This window comes from Rhinatrema bivittatum, chromosome 4 (genome assembly GCF_901001135.1).
Source record: "Rhinatrema bivittatum chromosome 4, aRhiBiv1.1, whole genome shotgun sequence".
Lineage (NCBI taxonomy): Eukaryota > Metazoa > Chordata > Amphibia > Gymnophiona > Rhinatrematidae > Rhinatrema > Rhinatrema bivittatum.
In genome coordinates, this window is record NC_042618.1 from 164,249,072 (window position 1) to 164,269,179 (window position 20,108).

The 20,108-nt window shown below is 46.9% G+C and overlaps 1 protein-coding gene across 2 annotated transcripts in view; it reads left to right on the forward strand.

Moving 5' to 3' along the window:
* The window catches only part of AFMID (arylformamidase), a 50,551-nt gene extending 38,621 nt beyond the window's left edge, over positions 1 to 11,930 (forward strand). For both annotated transcript variants that reach the window (XM_029599128.1, XM_029599127.1), the window contains one exon: positions 10,433 to 11,930. In XM_029599128.1, coding sequence (XP_029454988.1) covers positions 10,433 to 10,462 — 30 coding nt within the window. In that variant the 3' untranslated portion in view covers positions 10,463 to 11,930. The remainder of the gene's footprint in view (positions 1 to 10,432) is intronic.
* Positions 11,931 to 20,108: the final 8,178 nt, after the last annotated feature.

A 20,108-nucleotide genomic window follows, 5' to 3' on the forward strand; every position in this document is an offset into this window, starting at 1 on the left:
AGCTGTCCCCGCTTATCCCGGCAATTCTCAACGAGTTAGGGCTTGAAGCCCCACCGACAGTCTCTCGCCCCGGAGCCACTATGGACCCAGTCCTGCTGGGACTCACTGGTCCAGCGGTAGCCTTCCCATTCCATTTTTCAGCGTCGGACATTTTGTTTCGGGAGTGGGACACTCCTGAGCTGGGACTGAAGGTAACCAAAGCAATGGATAAGCTCTACCCCCTACCGGAGGACGCACTTGAACTTCTTCGGCTTCCAAAGGTGGATTCAGCAGTGTCGGCGGTAACGAAACGTTCCACGATTCCGGTCACTGGAGCTACAGCCCTTAGAGACATACAGGACAGGAAGCTGGAGGTACAGCTCAAGAAGATCTTTGAGGTCTCAGCATTGGGCGTCCGGGCTGCTATCTGCAGCAACTATGCCATGCGGGCTAGTTTGCGATGGACCCAAGTTTTACAGGCCAATGAAGGTCTTTCTCCTGAAGAGGCCACACAGGCGGACCGCCTAGAGGCCGCCATTGCTTATGGTGCGGATGCTCTTTATGATCTACTACGTACTTCGGCTAGATCCATGGTCTCTGCTGTCTCGGCACGCCGCTTGCTTTGGCTTCGCAATTGGGCGGCTGATGGATCCTCCAAGGCTCACCTTGGAGCCCTGCCCTTCAAGGGAAAGTTGTTATTCGGTAAAGAATTGGATGATCTGATGCTTTCTCTTGGAGAGAACAGAGCTTTTAAACTCCCAGAAGACAGGTCCAGAACCCGGTCTTCTTATTCGGCCAGATCCCGGTTTCGAGGTAACAAGAGATCTCGTCCACAGAGGTCCTCGGGTCCGTCTTATCGCTCGACTTCTTCCCGGTCTTCTTCGTGGACACAGTCCTTTCGGGGGAAACGTTACGGCAGACAGGGAGGCACCCCGTCCAGCACGGGGCCCAAAGCCTCTCAATGAGATACGGCAGGTCCATTCCTTGCGGCAGCCGCAGGCCTCCGTTCCAAACGTAGGGGCGAGGTTGTCCTTGTTCTTCAAGGAATGGGCCAAAATAACGTCCGATCAGTGGGTCCTCAACGTCATAAGGCACGGTTACGCGTTAGATTTTGTACGGACTCCAGCAGACAAGTTCCTGATGTCGCCCTGCAAGTGCCCCAAAAAGACGACGGCAGTGCTAAGCACCCTCCGGCGCCTGGAAGATTTAGGAGCAATCGTCCCCGTTCCTCCCAATCAGCAAGGCACAGGTCGTTATTCCATTTACTTCATCGTGCCGAAGAAGGATGGCACGTCCCGACCAATTTTGGATCTCAAAGGAGTAAACAAATGTCTGCGTATTCCACACTTCAAGATGGAAACGATTCGGTCAGTGATTGCCTCGGTTCGTCCAGGCGAATTCATGGCCTCCTTAGACCTCACGGAGGCGTACCTCCACGTCGGAATTCAGCCGTCTTTCCAGAGGTTTCTCAGATTTTGCATCTTGGGCAGACACTACCAATTTCGGGCTCTTCCCTTCGGCCTCGCCACGGCTCCGAGAACATTTACAAAGGTGATGGTAGTGGTGGCGGCCCACCTTCGACGAGAGGGGTTCCTGGTGCACCCCTACTTGGACGATTGGCTGATTCGGGCCAAGTCTGAGACCTCTTGCCGTCAGGCGGTAGCCAGAGTCCTCCAGTTGTTGCAGACCTTAGGTTGGGTTGTCAATCTCAACAAGAGTCAGCTTGTTCCTACCCAGTCCTTGGAATACCTGGGAGCTCTATTCGACACGAAGCAGGGCAAGGTATTTCTGTCCACGGATCGTGCACGCAAGCTTCAGTGTCAAGTGCGACGATTATTAAGTCTTCAGCTGCTGCTGGTTTGCGATTATCTGACGGTTCTGGGATCTATGGCGTCCACACTGGCGTTGGTTCCTTGGGCTTTTGCTCATCTACGACCATTACAATATGCGTTGCTCTCCCGATGGAAGCCGGTGTCAGAAGAGTTCCACCTACCACTTCCACTCACGACTCAGGCGCGGGAGAGTCTTCACTGGTGGCTCGATCCGGTTCATCTCACTTGCGGAGTGTCTCTGTTGGTCCCCGACTGGACAGTGGTGACGACGGATGCCAGTCTCTCCGGTTGGGGAGCGGTCTGCCTAGACAAGTCGGTACAGGGCCGGTGGTCCTCCATCCAGTCGCAGTGGTCCATCAACCGTCTGGAAACCAGAGCGGTGCGCCTGGCTCTGCAAGCCTTCCTCCCGTTGGTCCAAGGGAAGGCGGTCCGTGTGTTGTCGGACAATGCAACAACAGTATCATACATCAATCGCCAAGGGGGGACAAGAAGTCCACTTGTGGCGGAAGAGGCAAAGCTTCTGATGAGCTGGGCAGAGCGCCATCTCAACTCCATAGCAGCGTCTCACATTGCCGGGGTCGACAATGTTCAGGCGGACTTCCTCAGTCGACACCATCTCGACCCCGGGGAATGGGAGCTGACGGACGATGCCTTTCGTCTCATTTGCGATCGGTGGGGGCTGCCCCACATGGACCTGATGGCCACGTGGCACAACGCGAAGGCTCCTCGGTTTTACAGTCGACGTCGAGAGCGAGGAGCCGAGGGCGTCGATGCGCTGGTTCTTCCTTGGCCAACCAACGTGTTGCTGTACGTATTCCCTCCGTGGCCAATGATAGGCAAGATCTTAAGGCGCATAGAGTTGCACCCGTCCAACGTGATCATGGTAGCACCGGAGTGGCCACGGCGCCCTTGGTTTGCGGATCTCGTTCAGCTGTCGGTGGATGCTCCCCTTCAGCTACAGGGGTTTCCGGGGCTCCTTCGTCAGGGCCCCGTTTGTTTGGAGGATGCGGATCACTTTTGTCTCGCGGCATGGCTTTTGAGAGGCAACGTCTAAAGAAAAAAGGCTATTCAGATGCGGTGATTGCCACGTTACTGCGGTCAAGAAAGCAGTCTACGTCCTTGGCTTATGTACATGTCTGGGTAGTTTTTGAGGAGTGGTGTGTCAGCCGAGGGCTAGATCCCATTTCCGCTTCCGTCTCTGATATTCTGGCCTTTCTTCAGGCCGGCCTAGCCAAAGGGCTTTCATGTAGTACCCTTCGTGTACAGGTGGCAGCGATTGGTTGTTTGCGGGGTAAGGTTTGCAGTTCCTCTCTGGCCCTGCATCCCGATATCTCTCGTTTTCTTCGGGGGGCTAAACATCTTCGCCCACCACTACATCATCCATGTTCTTCCTGGAATCTTAATTGGGTCCTTTCTTCTTTGTCTGCGGCTCCGTTCGAACCCTTAAAACGGTCTACTCTTAAGGATCTTACTTTAAAGACCGTTTTCCTGGTTGCGATTACCTCGGCTCGGAGAGTCTCGGAATTACAGGCTTTGTCTTGTCGGGAGCCATTCCTGCGGATTTCAGATGCGGGAGTTTCCCTGCGGACGGTTCCGTCTTTTTTTTTTTTTTTTAATTTGACAATTTTTATTCAATTTATAACAAAATACACAGCCACATAAGAAGCAAACAGTAGAACAACTCAAAAGGGTAGGAGTACATTGACCCCTACAAAATCCCCTGAGCGATATCCCCCTCCCCCCCCCTCCCCACCCCTTCCCCCCTGACAGAGTAGCAAAGTTCAACATAGAGACCGTCAGAGCACCTTACACAGGTCGGTGAGTATACCAAAAGGTAGACTGCAAACATAATACGAGTTATGGAATTAATATCATAAGTGGTACAGAGCATCAGTCACTGAAAAATGGAGTAGGGCAAAACACTTATATACTGCAGGAAGCTAATCAGCTCGAGATTGGGATGAACACCTTCCAGTAACGAATCCAGAGGTTAAAAAGGATTATGTCAAGCCTAATGCAATCGCAAAAGGTTTCCAGGAAACGGTAAAGGAGGGAAGCCGGTGGTGTCTGGAGGCTGTCAAGTAAGCCAACCGATAATACAGGTGAAGTTTCCCCTTGATCTCCTTAAGGGAGGGGACGTCCCCCGATTTCCATTTGGCCGCTATGAGGCTGCGGGCAGCTACAAACACCTGAGCGCAGACTCTATGATACTTCTTGGGCACAGTGTCAGGAAAAACCTGTAGCAGTGCTGTGGTAACAGTAGGGCTCATGACTATGTCCAATAGACCACCCAACCAGGCAAAAAGCTCCCGCCATAAAGGAGCCAATTTAGGGCAGTGCCACCAAATATGCAAATAAGTGCCCACAGCACCGCAATCACGCCAACATTTGTCCTCGATATGAGGGTAAAATTTATGTAATTTGTCAGGGGTCAGATACCACCGGTAGATCATTTTGTAACAGTTTTCCTGGAGGTTAGCAGAGATCGAGCACTGTCCAGCTAGCTTCAAAATGGCGCCCCAGGTGGGAACCCCCAACTGCGTTTGTAAATCCACCTCCCATTGTTTGACAAAGGTGCAGTGCTCAATGCCTTGAGGAAAAAAAAGTTGGTAGAGTTTAGAAATAGCGCCCTTGAGAATATCACTATACAGAAAATAGGACTCTATGATGGATCGGCCCGGTCGAAGCAGGCCCTTCCGTTGCAGGGAACGAATATAGTGAGCAATTTGAGCATGGGCTAAAAAATTTAGAGGGGGTAAATTATATTTAAGCGCCAATTGATCCAATGGGAGTAAGGATCCTTGTGAGAGAAAATGCCCAATAGTAAAAATCCCTTTCTCCCGCCAACAGCAAAAATGAGGGGAAGTGCTTCCCGAGGGGAAACCCGTATTGAAAGCCAGGGACGTTTGGTAAGCATATTTAAAATCCCCCAGAAGGTGCTTGCGGGTCTGCCCCCAGACTCGCAACGTGGTCTCCAAGGCCCAAGGAATGCAATGGACAGGGCTCCAAACATCGCGCGGCTGCCACGGCATGGCAGTGATCGCCATCGGGCCCACCATAGCCTGCTCGAGTTGTGCCCACTGCTTTGGGGAAGTAGTGCGATTAACATCTAAAAGAGCCCGCAGTTGTGCCGCCTGGTAATATCGCAGTAATTGTGGGACTCCCATACCTCCCTGCTGTTTTGGTATATGAAGAAGAGTACGGGGCAGTCTGGGGGGGCGTCGGCGCCATATAAAATCAAAAATCTTACGTTGCCAGTGACGAAGGGTGGGCGAAGGGATGTACACTGGTAGGGAAGAAAACAGGTATAAGAATTTTGGCAGGACAGTCATCTTAACAATAGCAATTCTGCCGAGCCATGAATAAGAGCCGCGGTTCCAGCGACTCATTTCAATAGTGATCTTATCCACCAAAGGTGAATAATTCAATTGGAAGAGGTCCGGTATATGAGATGAGATTCGCACCCCTAAGTATTTAATATGGGATTTGGCCCATTTAAAAGGAAAACGGCCCTTGATCTGCTGCACAGTCTCCGCGGGCAGGTTAATATTAAGCAACTCGGACTTGTCAAGGTTGACCTTAAGGCCAGACACAGCACTAAAGGCGTCCAGCTCCTGCTTGACCCCGTGAAGGGAGGACAGAGGGTCTGTCAAAAACAACAAAACATCGTCTGCGAATAAAGACAATTTATACCTAGCGCCCCCCACTTCAACTCCCCGAATTGCCGGTGAATTGCGAATTCTGGTAGTAAGTGGCTCCAAATACAAAGCAAATAATAGGGGTGACAGGGGGCATCCCTGCCTAGTACCCCTACCAATGCTAAAAGGGGGACCATACCCAGAATTTACCTTAACCCTCGCTTGCGGATGGTCATACAACTTTTGGATCCACTGTAAAAAGTGTGGTCCAAATGCCATAGTTTGTAAGGTAGTGAATAAAAAGGGCCAGTGCACCAGATCGAACGCTTTTTCAGCGTCTAGGGAAAGCAGCACTGCAGGTTCCTTAGTCTTATGGACCCTCCATAGGAGATCCAGGACCTTACGGATATTATCAGCGGCCATACGATGTGGAACAAACCCCACTTGATCATTATGGATTAGGGAGGGTAGATATTTATTGAGACGGAGGGCCAGGATTCGCGCTAAGATCTTGAGATCAACATTTATTAACGAGATGGGCCGGTAGGAGGCACATTGGGTCGGATCCCTCCCTGGCTTAGGTAAAACTGTGATACCAGCCACATTAGCCTGGGGAGCAATAGAACCCTCTACTCGTAAGCTATTGAAGAATTGCGCCAACGGGCCAGCTATCGTATGAGCGCATTTCTTGTAGTAGATACCTGATAGGCCGTCTAGGCCCGGGGCTTTACCCGGTTTAAGGGTCTTTATAACCAATAAAATTTCCGCTTCCAGAATGGGAGCGTCTAAATCCTGGAGCTGGGCCGAGTTGAGACTTGGCAAGGACACCCCGTTTAAATACTGTAGGATGTGGTCTTGACAAATCTGCTCGTCCGCTAGATACAAGTGACCATAAAATCTAGAAAACGCTTCCCGTATCTCCTTGGAGGCTGTCAGCATGGTGCCCTGGGCGCTCTTAATTTTAGAAATATTATTACGGGCCATCTTGGCTTTCAAACTGCGCGCCAACAATCTCCCCGCCTTATCCCCACCCTCATAATAGGCCTGTTTGGTGAGTTCTAGAGCATAAAGCAATTGAGCATTGTCCAGTTTATAGAGTTCGGATTTTGCTGCTAATAATTTTTGATAGCACCGAGGGGAAAGGGTATTCATATGTTCCTGGGAGAGAAGTTTAATGGCATGTAATAAAGCCCCCCTGGCTTTCTCCTTACTACGTTTGCACGCTGCCGCTCTAGAAATTAAGAGACCCCGAGCAAACGCTTTAGAGCAATCCCACACAGTGCCTGGATTGATATCTGGGGTACTATTAATAGTAAAGTATTCAGAAAGCTGGGACTCTAGTTTCTGTACAAAGGGAACATCTTGGAGGAGTGACTCATTTAACCTCCAAAAACAATCCCCCCTATCACCATCACTCACATCCAGATCCAAAATAATGGGTGCGTGGTCAGACCAGGATATGACATCCAGGTCAGCGGTACGCACCTTGTTGCCCAATTGCTTATCCACCAAAAAATAATCTATTCGGGAATAGCTATCATGAGAGTGTGAATAAAAGGAATATGACCGGGAGTGAGGATGACGAGCTCGCCAGATGTCCATAAGGGTCCAATCTGTTATTAAATTCTTTAATTGTTTGCGTAATGACTGAGGAGTATGGGATTGTACCGTTGAGGAATCTAAACCCTGCTGCAAGGTGATATTAAAATCGCCACCCAGGATAATAAAGCCCTCCGCATGATTCAATAGCAAATTCTGTATATCCCTCAAAAATGGACTACGAGCCTGGTTAGGTGCGTATATCGCAACCAAAGTATATATCTGTGTACCCAGCTTAAGTTTCAACAACAAATACCGCCCCTTGGGGTCCACAATATGGGAGATATATTCATAGACCAGGGAGGCTGAAAGTAAGATCCCCGTCCCAGTGTACTTGGCACCCTCGCCACAGCCCGCATGATACACATGAGGAAAAGATTTAGTCCCCAATAGGTGCCCATGCTTGGTTTTAAGATGCGTCTCTTGCACATATACTATGTCAGCCTTTTGACGCTGCAGTTCCTGTTTAAGAAGGAAACGCTTTCTATATGTGTTTAGCCCTTTAACATTTAGGGAAACTATTCTAACCATACGAAAAACATAAAAGACCCTTTAAGCGAACAGTAATACTCTGAAATACCACATATGGCAATATAGAAACCTGACGGAGAAAACCGCTGAGGATGGGTCCCGGACCCCTGACTAAAAGCAGGGTAAGCCAGGAAGCCCAAAGTGACATGAAATAAAACTCTGTCTCTGATGGGTTGAACATGAAAAGGGTCCGCTACCGAAGCTCGCGGGCCCCAACCCCGGGGGGTACAAATGAACCGCACCAGCAGCCGACCACCAGCCCCCCCCCCAAAGCCCCTCATAACTAGGCAATATATAATATTAGAAACAGCATATAACAGATAACTCATAACATCTGGGTGTGTTGACACAAAAATGCAATAAGGCACGAAATTTGCAAAGAGTGAGAAAAGTGGCAACCAGCCAAACCTCGCAGCCAAGAAAATTAGGCAGTCCCAACTAGTGGCAAGTACAACAGCCGGTACGCCGTACTAGCTCCCAACCTGAGTGCTACTGTCTACAGCAAACTGGTCATCCTTGATCCGCTGGGGTTCGCACGACTGGGGTGGCCTGCCGCCGCAAACGTCCCTTGCCAGTTCCCGGTCTCTGCCAACGTGGGGTGGCGTCCGTGCGCGTCTGCTTAGGAGCGTGCGCCTCAGTTGAGAAAGAATGTGCGAGGCCTGCTTCTTGAAAAATAGAGGCAGCATCCACCATAGTTTTGATCCTATAAGAGATCCCCTTGTGCTGAAACATCAAAGCGAAAGGAAAAGACCAGCGGTACTTAACCTCCGCCTGGCGTAGTGCAGCTGTGGCCTCCCTGAGCTGATAGCGCTTTTGTAATGTGGAGGGCGCCAAGTCGTTGTAAAAAGCAAGATGGCAGTCTTGCCAGGTCCACCCGGGGTGGGACCTAGCCATAGCGAACACCTCCTCCTTTTGCTGATAATTTAGGAATTTAAGCACAATATCCCTTGGTTGGTTGTCCCTTCTCTGCCCCAGAGCCCGGTGTGCTCGCTCCAGCACAATCACTGGGTCAGGCTGTAACTCGCTCCCAGGCAGTCTATGTTCTACGAGGAGAGCCCTGCAGATGGCCACCGCCGTTTGCATGCAGTCGAGAAATAAATCAGTCTCAGGCACCCCGCGAATGCGGAGGTTGGACCTCCGAGCCCTGTTCTCAAGGTCCTCGATTTTTTCTTGCATCAAATCCACAGTAGATGAAGCTTGCGTCTGTTGGGTAGCAAGGGAGGCCAGGTGAGCACTCTGGTTATCGAGTCTGACGTCCATGTCGTCCACGCGGTGACCCAGCGAATTAAAATCTTCCTTTAATTCTGCCATGCTGGCTAGGAGATCCGTTTTATGATTCCTAAGGTCCATGCGGATCTCGCAGAACCAGGACCGGATCTCCGACCTCGTGGGAATGTCTGGGTGCAGGCCGCTAGTCACCCGGTCTGCTGTAGTATCAGCTCCGGAGTCCGTCGCGGGCGTCTCCTCCAACTCATCCCGCTGCTGTAGGGCCTGCTCGCCGCCATCATCCAGGGGAAAATCATCAGGGAGTTTGCTAAAAGAAAACCGTTTAAGATCAGCGGCTTTTTTCTTCGCGGCCATTGGTATCGCAATCCCCGCCAGATTTTTATCGTTTCGTGCAAAAAACAGATCCAGATACCTTGCAAAAGTAAGCTTATTGAGGGCTCTGGGAAGGAGCACGGCTAGCACGTGACCATCTCGTAGCGCAGCTCAACAGCGCCCCGACGGTTCCGTCTTTTTTGCCAAAAGTGGTGTCACCGTTTCATTTGAACCAGTCTATTGAGCTCCCTGCTTTCGCAGGTGCTGAATACTCGGACCCGCAATGGAAAGAATTGCGGAAGTTGGATGTGCGGAGGGTCCTCCTCCGTTATCTAGAAGTCACTAACCCTTTCCGGGTGTCCGATCATCTCTTTGTTCTATTCTCGGGTCCAAAGAAAGGGGGCCCGGCTTCCAGGACGACAATCGCACGGTGGCTTAAAGAGGCCATCGGCTCAGCGTACGTGTTACGAGGGAAGCCTATCCCGAACGGTCTCAGGGCTCATTCGACAAGAGCTCATGCTGCGTCTTGGGCAGAATCTTCTCAGGTTTCGCCTCAAGAGATTTGTAGGGCAGCTACCTGGAAGTCCTTACATACCTTCATTAGACACTATCGGTTGGATGTTCAGGCTGCGGATTCTGGGGGTTTTGGAGAGAGGGTACTCCGAGCAGGACTCTCTTCTTCCCACCCTCGGTAATTTAGCTCTGGTACATCCCAGGTGTCCTGGACTGATCCTGGTACGTACAGGGAAAGGAAAATTAGTTTCTTACCTGATAATTTTCGTTCCTGTAGTACCAAGGATCAGTCCAGGATCCCGCCCGTACTGTTCTGAAGAAACGGAGAGTCCGCTCATTTCTTTGTTAACTATTCCGGTTATTGCTTCGTTCCCTCGTTTTGGGGTTCTGTTCCAGTTGGGGGTCCTTGAATGGCTCCCTGTTAAGGTTAGTTATTTAGTTTGATTGTTCTCTTTTTTTGTCTACTTTGACATTACGTATGACTGAGGGGCTGTGACTGGCACAGGAGCATATGTGGCTCCGCCCACAAGTTTTAGTCTGTCTCCATCTACTGGTGCGGGGTCACAACCCAGGTGTCCTGGACTGATCCTTGGTACTACAGGAACGAAAATTATCAGGTAAGAAACTAATTTTCCTTTACATGTCAGCGTTAGGGTTCATGGTTGGTTGGAGCAATGAGTGGGTAAGTCCAGGACTGAACTAACATTGAGATATATTCCTCACTTCCCATGGGAGGGGGGGTTTGTGTGCACCTTAAAATACGGACTCTGATGAGATGTTTATTTTTTTTTTTCATTACAGATTATTTTGAACATGATTTTAAGAGAATGACTGACAAAGAAATGGATATACCAGAAATATCCAGCTACGGATGAATGTACAATGATACGACTGGCCCTTCCTCTTATCCCGCACTGGGCGGGGCAGAAATTACACTGACCCCGGGCACATCCCTCCATCTCATTCTATGCATCGTGGGATAGTCACATGCTCCCCTGTGTATCCCTTTCTGCTCTCTTTTCTGCGGCGAGGAAATGCTGTTAAAAGTTCTTCAGAGCTCTTCCTACTTGGCCATTCTCATGATTAAGAATCTAAATAATTAAGGAAATAATTTTCCAAACTGCATGAGCAGGGACAAAGTCCACGGGTCCTTTAACTTGAGGGCTTTGAAAATTGCCCAAGGAAAAAGTAGGTGCAAGGGATTTGCATCTGCCTTTTCTGCAGCGACTTTTTTCTGCCAAGACAAGCGTTGCTGCCTTCCCCGGCCTAGCCCTGCCCTGGGAACGAATTTACAAAAGTGTGGGTAAAACAGGCTGGTCAGTTTTCAGACAGCCCTCTTACCCAGGTAAATAGCTCTTTCGCGGGCAAATACTTTTTAAAATGGCTTTCTAAATCTGGTTTCTGCTAAGGCTGGTCTTATTCAGATCCTCGGGCGGGGGCCAGTCCACTGCTGTCTGGCTCAACCAGAAACAGAATGTGAACAGCTGAAGGCTGATTTATATAAACGGATGATTGCTTTTTAATTTACTTGCCTGTCTTTTATTATCAGCCCCTCTGTTACAAGGTTTCTGTATCGCCACTGTCATCAAGAGGCTATGTAACCTTTCAGGTTTGCTAATGGGAAGCAGTCTAATCTAGCAGTGCATCCTTGTATAAACACACTGAGCAAACAGTCCCCGTAAGGGCAGTGGGGCTCTCTAAGCTAATGATTGCCTGTGTTATTACAGGGCCTGATGAGAAGGGGAGGCTGCTCCCGGTCATTATCAGTCACTGCAGGAGAACCAAAGAGACTGTTAGGAGAAACCACAGGACAAAGGAAACGTCTGCTTTCACTAGTTTATGCTGCAGTTTCTGTGGTCCCATTTGTATGCAGTGAAGTGAGTGTACAGTATTTGGGAAAGAGCTCTGTCATCCTCTAAAGCAGTCCAGTCATGCAGCCAGGATTGATTTTTTTTTTTTAAAGCATAGAATTCAAGGCCAACTGTGAAACAAGGTTTTGATTTAAAAAAAAAAAAAAAAAAAAGGATTTTTTTACATTTTAAAAAACTGGCTAATTTTGAAATGACTTTGGACTATAAATTTAGCAGATTTATAATAATACCCCCTCCATGTCTCCTGCCTTTGGGAAATATTGCAGGGATGTATTTAGTCTGTATTTTCTAAATCTTACATGGACTAATTTTGGCCCATTTATAATACAGGGTTTCTTATGCCCAAGGGATAGTGACTTGCCCAAGGGACTTGACCTTGGGCAAATCACTTCACCCTCCATTGCTAACTTAGGACCTCATTTACTTTTTCACATAGACACAGAATGGGAGAAACCCTTTAATAATCAGGCCTTAGATTGTAAATCCTTTGGGGACAGGGAAATACCTATAGTATCTGAATGTAATCTGCTTTGAAGTACCCCAAAAGTGGAATATAATAAAATAAATAAGAAGAGAGAAGACATGAACTTATTCATTTTCATTCTCGACCTCAGTATTCCCCCTTCCTGACCCCAGCACTCTTCCCTCTTTCCAACTTCCTACCTCGTCTAAGGCTTCCCCTGCCTGCTGCAACCTCTATCAATAGTCACAATTAGGGCTGTCAACTTTTTAAAGGAGAAAAATCTCCCCCACCCACCCCCTGCCCTTACTCCTGCTTTTCCCCATCCACAACCAATAAAATGATCCAGAGCACCCCCCCCCCAACATATTATCTATGTATCCCAGAGTCTCATCCACCCATCTCAACCTCCTCCCTCCTTCTTCTTAGTTCTCCCCCTTCCCCATGGCCCTTTCTTGACCGTTTTTGAATCCTCTTCCACGAGGCCTCTTCCTGGCTTCACCCCTCCTCCAATTGCCTTTTCCCTAAAGCATCAGCCCCTTCCTGGCTTCTACTCTTCCCTCACCTTTTGTGGCTATTCTAAGGCAGGCCCAGCAGCAACTGTATATAGCTTGAGGCTAGACAATATGTACAAAGGGTTTTTTCTTGTTTATTTATCTGTATTGGGGATGGTGTTCTTGTATGCCCTGTCAGGCTAATGAGTCCCTGAGGTGGTGAGAACTGCTGGTCCCAGGTTTATAGGGCTGTTTATGGCTGTGATCAGATGTGTGCTCCTGATGTTTTGAGGCAGGGAGGAAAGCCAGCCGGTCCGTAGGGCTTCTGTTTGCAGCATTCTGCGGCAGAAGGGAGAGGGGCATCCCAGGGAGAGTTGGTGCTGCTGACAGCATGACAGAGGTAGGGGATGGCAGAAAGGAGTGGCGGGATGCATTCAGTACAGCTCCCACAACTGTAAGAGAGGCTTCAAAAGTCCCAAGGGGTGGGAACAGTGGCCACGGACTGGGTTGTGGTGCAGCTCAAGCCATTGCTATGGGATCAGCCGAAAAGGAGAAGAGAGGCAGCAAGCAAGGCAGAGAGCCTTTGGGGAAAGCTGCTGTGATGTTGTGGGGCACCAAGAGGTGAGGATTGCTTAGCTGGTGGCTGAAAAGAATCGGTAAGTACTGCTGAGGGACATTTTTAAAACTTAAAAGTTTTGTGGAGAAGTAAACTATTGGGGTATATTATTTAGTGTGTGTGCGTGTGTCTGTATTAAAGAGCTAGTCAGAGGGCAGGCAAAAACCAGGACTTTTTGTGTTTGTATTTCCTTCCCTACCACCCCTCTCCCACCAGCCCCTAGCTCCTTCTTTAATTTATAGGCAGGTGACACTTTCACACTAAAAAAAATAATAATAATAATAATCAGCCTTTTAACTTAAATTCAGAAATTACCCATACCTTATCAAAAATTTAATCATTCTCTTGTAGGTCATTACCAGATAAATAATGAATACACTAATACATTTAAAGGACCGTACTTGTATGCATTCCTACTCCCATAGCAACCTAAACTAAACTAGGAACTAAACAAATTTAAAATGAAGGCAGCAGTCCAGCAGCAAGAGGGGGCCTCCCAGTCTTTTGCATCAAGTGTCACATGTATGATTTTTTACCTGCTTGTGAGAAATTGTACGTATGCATCCAATGCAAAAAGCTCCTGACTCTCAAAGAACGAGTCTGATCTCTGGAGGCTAGAGTGACAGACTTGGAAGAGCTGAGGCAGACAGAGAGGTGAGACCTTCAGGGACATAGTAGTCAAGTCCCAAATCCAGTCTGGCAGCCCTGGAGCTGCCTTGGAGGAGGAAGGTCTCATGATTGGAGAGCATCAGCCTGGTACTGTTATGGTTAATGGTGTTTGGGTGGATCCTTGGACACTGTGGCAGCTGACCACGCCCATGGGGGGCAGTCCCATGAGGGACCATGGTGTCAGACTAGACTCTGGACACACAAACACAGAATTGAACCTTTTATTAAACAGTTTGAGTGACCACCAGAGGTGGCAGTAGTGAGTAGTAGTTGTAGAGCCCGGCTGGGTGCGTCTCACACAGAACGCTGGAACAGCAAATCCTCTGCAGGGCAGTGCTGTAGTGGAAAGAGGCTGAGAGTTATGAGCCACAATAGGAATAGCATTCAGAGTCTCAATGTAGAATTAGGAGGAGCTCCGACAGGGAGAGCAGGCCCTCAAGGAGCGAGTACCTGATCCCTTGGAGCAGAGAAAGACTCGGTAGCGTTGTACTCACTTAGCAGTAACAAAGATTCCACTAGATGAGAGATCTGGCACCGGAGCAGAGAGCAGGCCCTCGAGGAGCGAGTACCTGATTCCAGTGAAGCAATACTGTGGAGAGAGATAGTTTCTGTACTCACTGATGGTAACTGTAAGTCAGTTCTTCCGAGTAGAAGGGTAGAGGTTGCAGGCAGCGACACAGGGAACATGGGCCCTCGAGGAGCGAGTTCCGGATTCCTGATAGCATCTGAAAAGAAGCAAAGGGCCCCTGAGGAGCGGGTACCCCATTAGAGACCCCGGAGGGTAGTAAGAGTTCCAGATAACGCTGGAGTGGCAGAGTAGCTTGGGAACAGAGAGTGAATCCCATCCGTACGAATTCCGTTGCTAACTCAACGAGCTAGCAAATGCAGTAGGCAGATATACCCGGAACCTGTGACATCAGAACAGTTTGCGCCAACGTCAGTTTAAAGATGAGGGTGGCGTGCACGCGCCCTAGAGGTACCTTGGAGAAGCATGGCGAGAAGTAGCACCAAAGCCGGTCCAGGGACGCTGGAGAGAATGGCAAGCAGACGCCGCCGCGGCCATCAGTCCAAGGTGAGCAGGAGGAGCCACAAGTAGAGAGAGGTAGGCGGGGCAAAGCAATCGAAGACCGACGGACGCAACAGGTTCAGCAGGAAATGATCCTATAGCAAGGACCTGCTCTCCAGATGGTGCATTGTCCTCCTGCTTCCCAGAGCTACTGCCCAGGAGGGAAGAGTTAGGTTGGTCATCATAGTTGGTGATCCAATTATTAGGAATGTAGACAGCTGGGTGGCTGGTGGGTGTGAGGATCGTCTGGTAACTTGCCAACCTGGTCGAAGGTGGCAGACCTCATGTGTCACCTAGATAGGATTTTAGACAATGCTGGGGAGGAGCCAGCTTTCGTGGTATATGTGGGCACCAACAACATACGTAAATGTAGGAGGGAGGTTCTGGAAGCCAAATTTAGGCTCTTAGGAAGCTGACATCCAGAACCTCCAGGATAGCATTCTCCGAAATGCTCCCTCTTCCACACGCAGGTCCCCAGAGACAGGCAGAGCTCCGGAGTCTCAATACGTGGATGAGACGATGGTGCAAGGAAGAGGGATTCAGTTTTGTAAGGAACTGGGAAACCTTTTGGGGAAGGGGGAGTCTTTTCTGAAGGGATGGACTCCACCTTAACCAGGGTGGAACCAGACTGCTGGTGCTAACCTTTAAAAAAGAGCTAGAGCAGCTTTTAAACTAAATCAAAGGGGAAAGACGATAGTCGCTCAGCAGCGCATGGTTCTGAGAGAGGTATCTTCAAATGATACTAATGAACCATTAGAGTTAGGACATCCCAACAGAGAGGTTACAATAATAAGAAAAGTAGTCCATATGCCTATAATTAAATATTCACCTGAGCTAAAAGATTCCAATTTATCTCTGTCAACTGAAAAGCAGAATGTTAATACAAACAAAAAACATATTTTGAAATGTTTGCATGCTAATTCCAGAAGTCTAAGATGGGAGAATTAGAGTGTATAGCAGCGAATGATGACATAGACTTAATAGGCATCTCAGAGACCTGGTGGAAAGAGGATAACCAATGGGATAGTGCTATATCAAGATACGAATTATACCATCTTAGAAGTGCAGTCCAGATGTATTCCACACATTAAGAAAGGTGGAAGGAAAGTCAACACAATTGCCAGCATGGCTAAAACGTGAGGTGAAAGAGGCTATTTTAGCCAAAAGATCTTCATTCAAAAATTGGAAGAAAGATCCATCAGAAGAAAATAGGATAAAGCATAAGCATTGGCAAGTTAGATGTAAAATATTGATATGACAGGCTAAGAGAGAATTTGGAAAAAAGTTGACCATAGAGGCAAAAACTCATAATAAAAACGTTTTAAACTATATCTGAAGCAGAAAGCCTGCGAGGGAGTTAGTTGGACCGTTAGATGATAGAGGGGTTAAAGGGGCACTTAGGGAAGATAAGGGCATTGTGGAAAGATTAAACAAATTCTTTCCTTCGGTGTTTACCGAAGAAGATGTTGGGGACATATCCGTTCCAGAGAGGTTTTCAAGGGTGATGATTCAGATGAACTGAACCAAATCACGGTGAACCTGGAAGACGTGGTAGGCCAGATTGATAAACTGAAGAGTAGTAAATCACGTGGACTGGTTGGCATTCACCCCAGGGTTCTGAAAGAACTAAAACATGAAATTTCAGACCTATTTTAATTAATTTGTAACCTATCATTAAAATCAACATTGTATCTGAATATTGGAAGATGGCCAATGTAACCCCAATATTTAAAAGGGCTCCACGGGTGATCTGGGAAACTATAGACTTGTGAGTCTAACTTCAGTGCCAAGAAAAATCATGGAAATTGTTATAAAGAACAAAATCACAAAACATTTAAATAGGCATGGTTTAATGGGACACAAGCCAAGGAAGTCTTGTCTTACAAATCTCCTACATTTTTTGAAAGGGGTGAATTAACATGTGGACAAAAATGAACCAGTAGATATGGTGTATTTGGATTTTCAGAAGGTGTTTAACAAAGTCCCGCATGAGAGGCTTCTAAGAAAACTAAAAAGTCATGGGATAGGAGGTGATGTCCTTTTGTGGATTGCAAGCTAGTTAAAAGACAGGACACAGATAGTAGGATTAAATGGTCTGTTTTCAAAGTGGAAAAAGGTAAACAGTGAAGTGCCTTAGGGATCTGTACCTGGACTGATGCTTTTTAATATATTTATAAATGATCTGGAAAGGGTTATGATGAGTGAGGTGATCAAATTTGCGGATCATACAAAATTATGCAGAGTAGTTAAATTTCAAGCGGATTGTGATAAATTGCAGGAGGACCTTGTGAAACTGGAAGTTTGGGCTTCCAAATGGTAGTTGAAATTGAACGTAAACAAGTGCAAAGTGATGATTATAGGGAAAAATAACACTTGATGTAGTTACACATTGTTAGGTTTTATCTTAGGAGTTACCACTCAGAAAAGAGATCTAGGCATGATAGTGGATAATACACTGAAATTGTCAGCTCAGAGTGCTGTGGTGATTAAAAAAGCAAACAGAATGTTAGGAATTATTAGGAAGGGAATGGCAAATAAAATGATGTATGTCATATTGCCTCTGTATCGCTCCATGGTGAGACCGCATCTTGAATACTGTGTGCAATTCTGGTCGCTGCATCCCAAAAAAGATATAGTTGCACTGGAGAAAATGCAGAGAAGGGCGACCAAAATGATAAGGGGCATGGAACAGCTCCCCTATGAGGAAAAGCTAAGGAAGTTAGGATTGTTCAGTTTAGAGAAGAGACGACTGAGGAGGGATATGATAGAGGTCTACAAAATCTACAAAAAGGACTTGAACAGGTTAATGTAAATCGGTTATTTACTCTCTCAAATAATAGAAGGACTAGGGGGACACTCCATGAAGTTAGCAAGTAGCTCATTTAAAACAAATCGAAGAAAATTCTTTTTCACTCAGCGCATAGTTAAGCTCTGGAATTCATTGCCAGAGGATGTGATTATGGCAGTTAGTGTAACTGGGTTTAAAAAAGGTTTGGATAAATTCCTAGAGATAAAATCCATAAACTGCTATTAATTAATAAGTAATAGTAGCTTGAGATTTATTTAATGTTTGGGTACTTGCCAGGTACTTGTGACTTGGATTGGCCACTGTTGGAAACAGGATACTGGGCTTGATGGACCTTGGTCTGACCCAGTATGGCATATATTATGTTATGTTCTTATGATGATGCCCTCAGATAAAAAATGGCTAGTTGGCAATTGTAATTACAGGTGTCCTTCTTTCTGTGCCACTGCTGCTTCATGTCCTTCTGCTGCCCTGGCCTGCTGCTTCATCCATCCGTACAGCCAGAGCCTTCATCTTCTGCCTCACAGGTCGATGCCTCTTCCTCCTTCCAGTCCATATGGCTCATGGTAGAGGCAGTCATTTCTTTGAGATTACCCTGGACTGTAATCACTCCCTGAGTGGTGAAATATTTTATGAGTGTTCTTAATTTCAAGTAGTAAATGGAACCCTTTCAGCTCGATTGACTGATGATGTGACCTCTCTTTTTAAAATGAGGTGTGTTCGACTCGTAACCACAGATTACCCTGTATGTGACCCCTTATAAGGGAAAATATTAGAGGGTGCACACTAGCTTCCTAATGAGAGATGGAAGTTAGAAACATATACACAGATCAAAATAGAAACCCCAATATACTAAATTGTGCATATAGTTTAACACTGGAGACCTCTTTCTGGTCAAACTTTTGTTATTTAAAAACCAAGCTTGACCTTAGTGAATGGAAGAAGAAATATTTGTGGTGGGCTGGTAGAATCAACCTGTTAAAAATGTACATACTTCTGTCTTTAACATCTTTTTCAACATAGGTCTTGTTTTATACTGGCAACATTTTTTCAGACTTACACAGCTGTATATCAAGTTTCATAGGGAATCACAAGGGCCCTAGGACTAGACAAACTTTGTGGAAGCCTAAGGAGTAGGATGATATATCCCTTCCCAATTTTCAGTTTTATTGGGCCTCTAGTCTGACCTGCCTGCATTATTAGTTGGGTACCCAGAATCGACTCCTGGCTGGAATGGTTTCAGGCTAGATGTCATAATTTGGTGGTACAGCCAGCCTCTCCATAGCTCTTACTCTTAGGAATATGGAGACCGACATAAATTTCTCAAATCTGATTAGGGTGGAATTCCTCCTCCATCCCCTTTATATAACAATCCTGCCATTTATTTATGCATGTTTGCTCTGGAGTTTCAAATGTGGGCTACTTTGAGTTTAAAAGCTGTGTGGCACAAAGATACAATTAAACTCTGGAATTTGTTGCCAGAGGATGTGGTTAGTGCAGTTAGTGTAGCTGTGTTTAAAAAAGGACTGGATAAGTTCTTGGAGGAGAAGTCCATTACCTGCTATTAATTGACTTAGAAAATAGCCACTGCTATTACTAGCATCAGTAACATGGAATAGACTTAGTTTTTGGGTACTTGCCAGGTTCTTATGGCCTGGATTGGCCACTGTTGGAAAACAGGGTGCTGGGCTTGATGGACTCTTGGCCTGACCCAGTATGGCATGTTCTTAATCTTTTGAAGACATAATGGCTAATTTTTCTGTCTCCCCTCTCCACCAGATGTGTTTATTTTCAAATGTATAGAACCCTGATTAGTAGGGGGTCCAACAGTGGTTGTTGCCTCTCCCTAATTCTGTGGAGAAAATCCTGGTGTTAGAGGAAGGTAATGTGAAACATTTTCTATTATATGATGTCATCCTAGCAGCTAAGTCTGGGGTTAGGGCTCAGAAATTATTTCTCCTGGAGCTCCGAAATGGGTCACTTGGGCAGTATTTGTGGAAGATCAAGCACAAAATTATTGGTTATTTGGTTTCAGATGCCATTTATAGCTTTATTCCTCGAATTGTAACCTGAGCTATGTCGCTGAGAATAGCCACTGCCATTAGCAATGGTAACATGGAATAGACTTAGTTTTTGGGTACTTGCCAGGTTCTTATGGCCTGGATTGGCCACTGTTGGAAACAGGATGCTGGGCTTGATGGACCCTTGGTCTGACCCAGTATGGCATTTTCTTCTTTTCTTATGATGCTCTACCTTCCGTAACACGTACCCCAATTTATCATTTTGTATTTTTCTTTTATTCCTTTGTTTTAATCATTCTGTATTTTACTTTGGCAACACGTAAAATTGTCATGCGAATAGTTATCTAAATCTAATATTTGTTTGTTACAATGCTTATGTGTTTATTTAGTACACGTATCGCTCTTCGCATGTATTATTATTTTAAATTTTCTAAAAATGGGAATCGAGCATATACGTCAGTTCCGGCTTTGTGG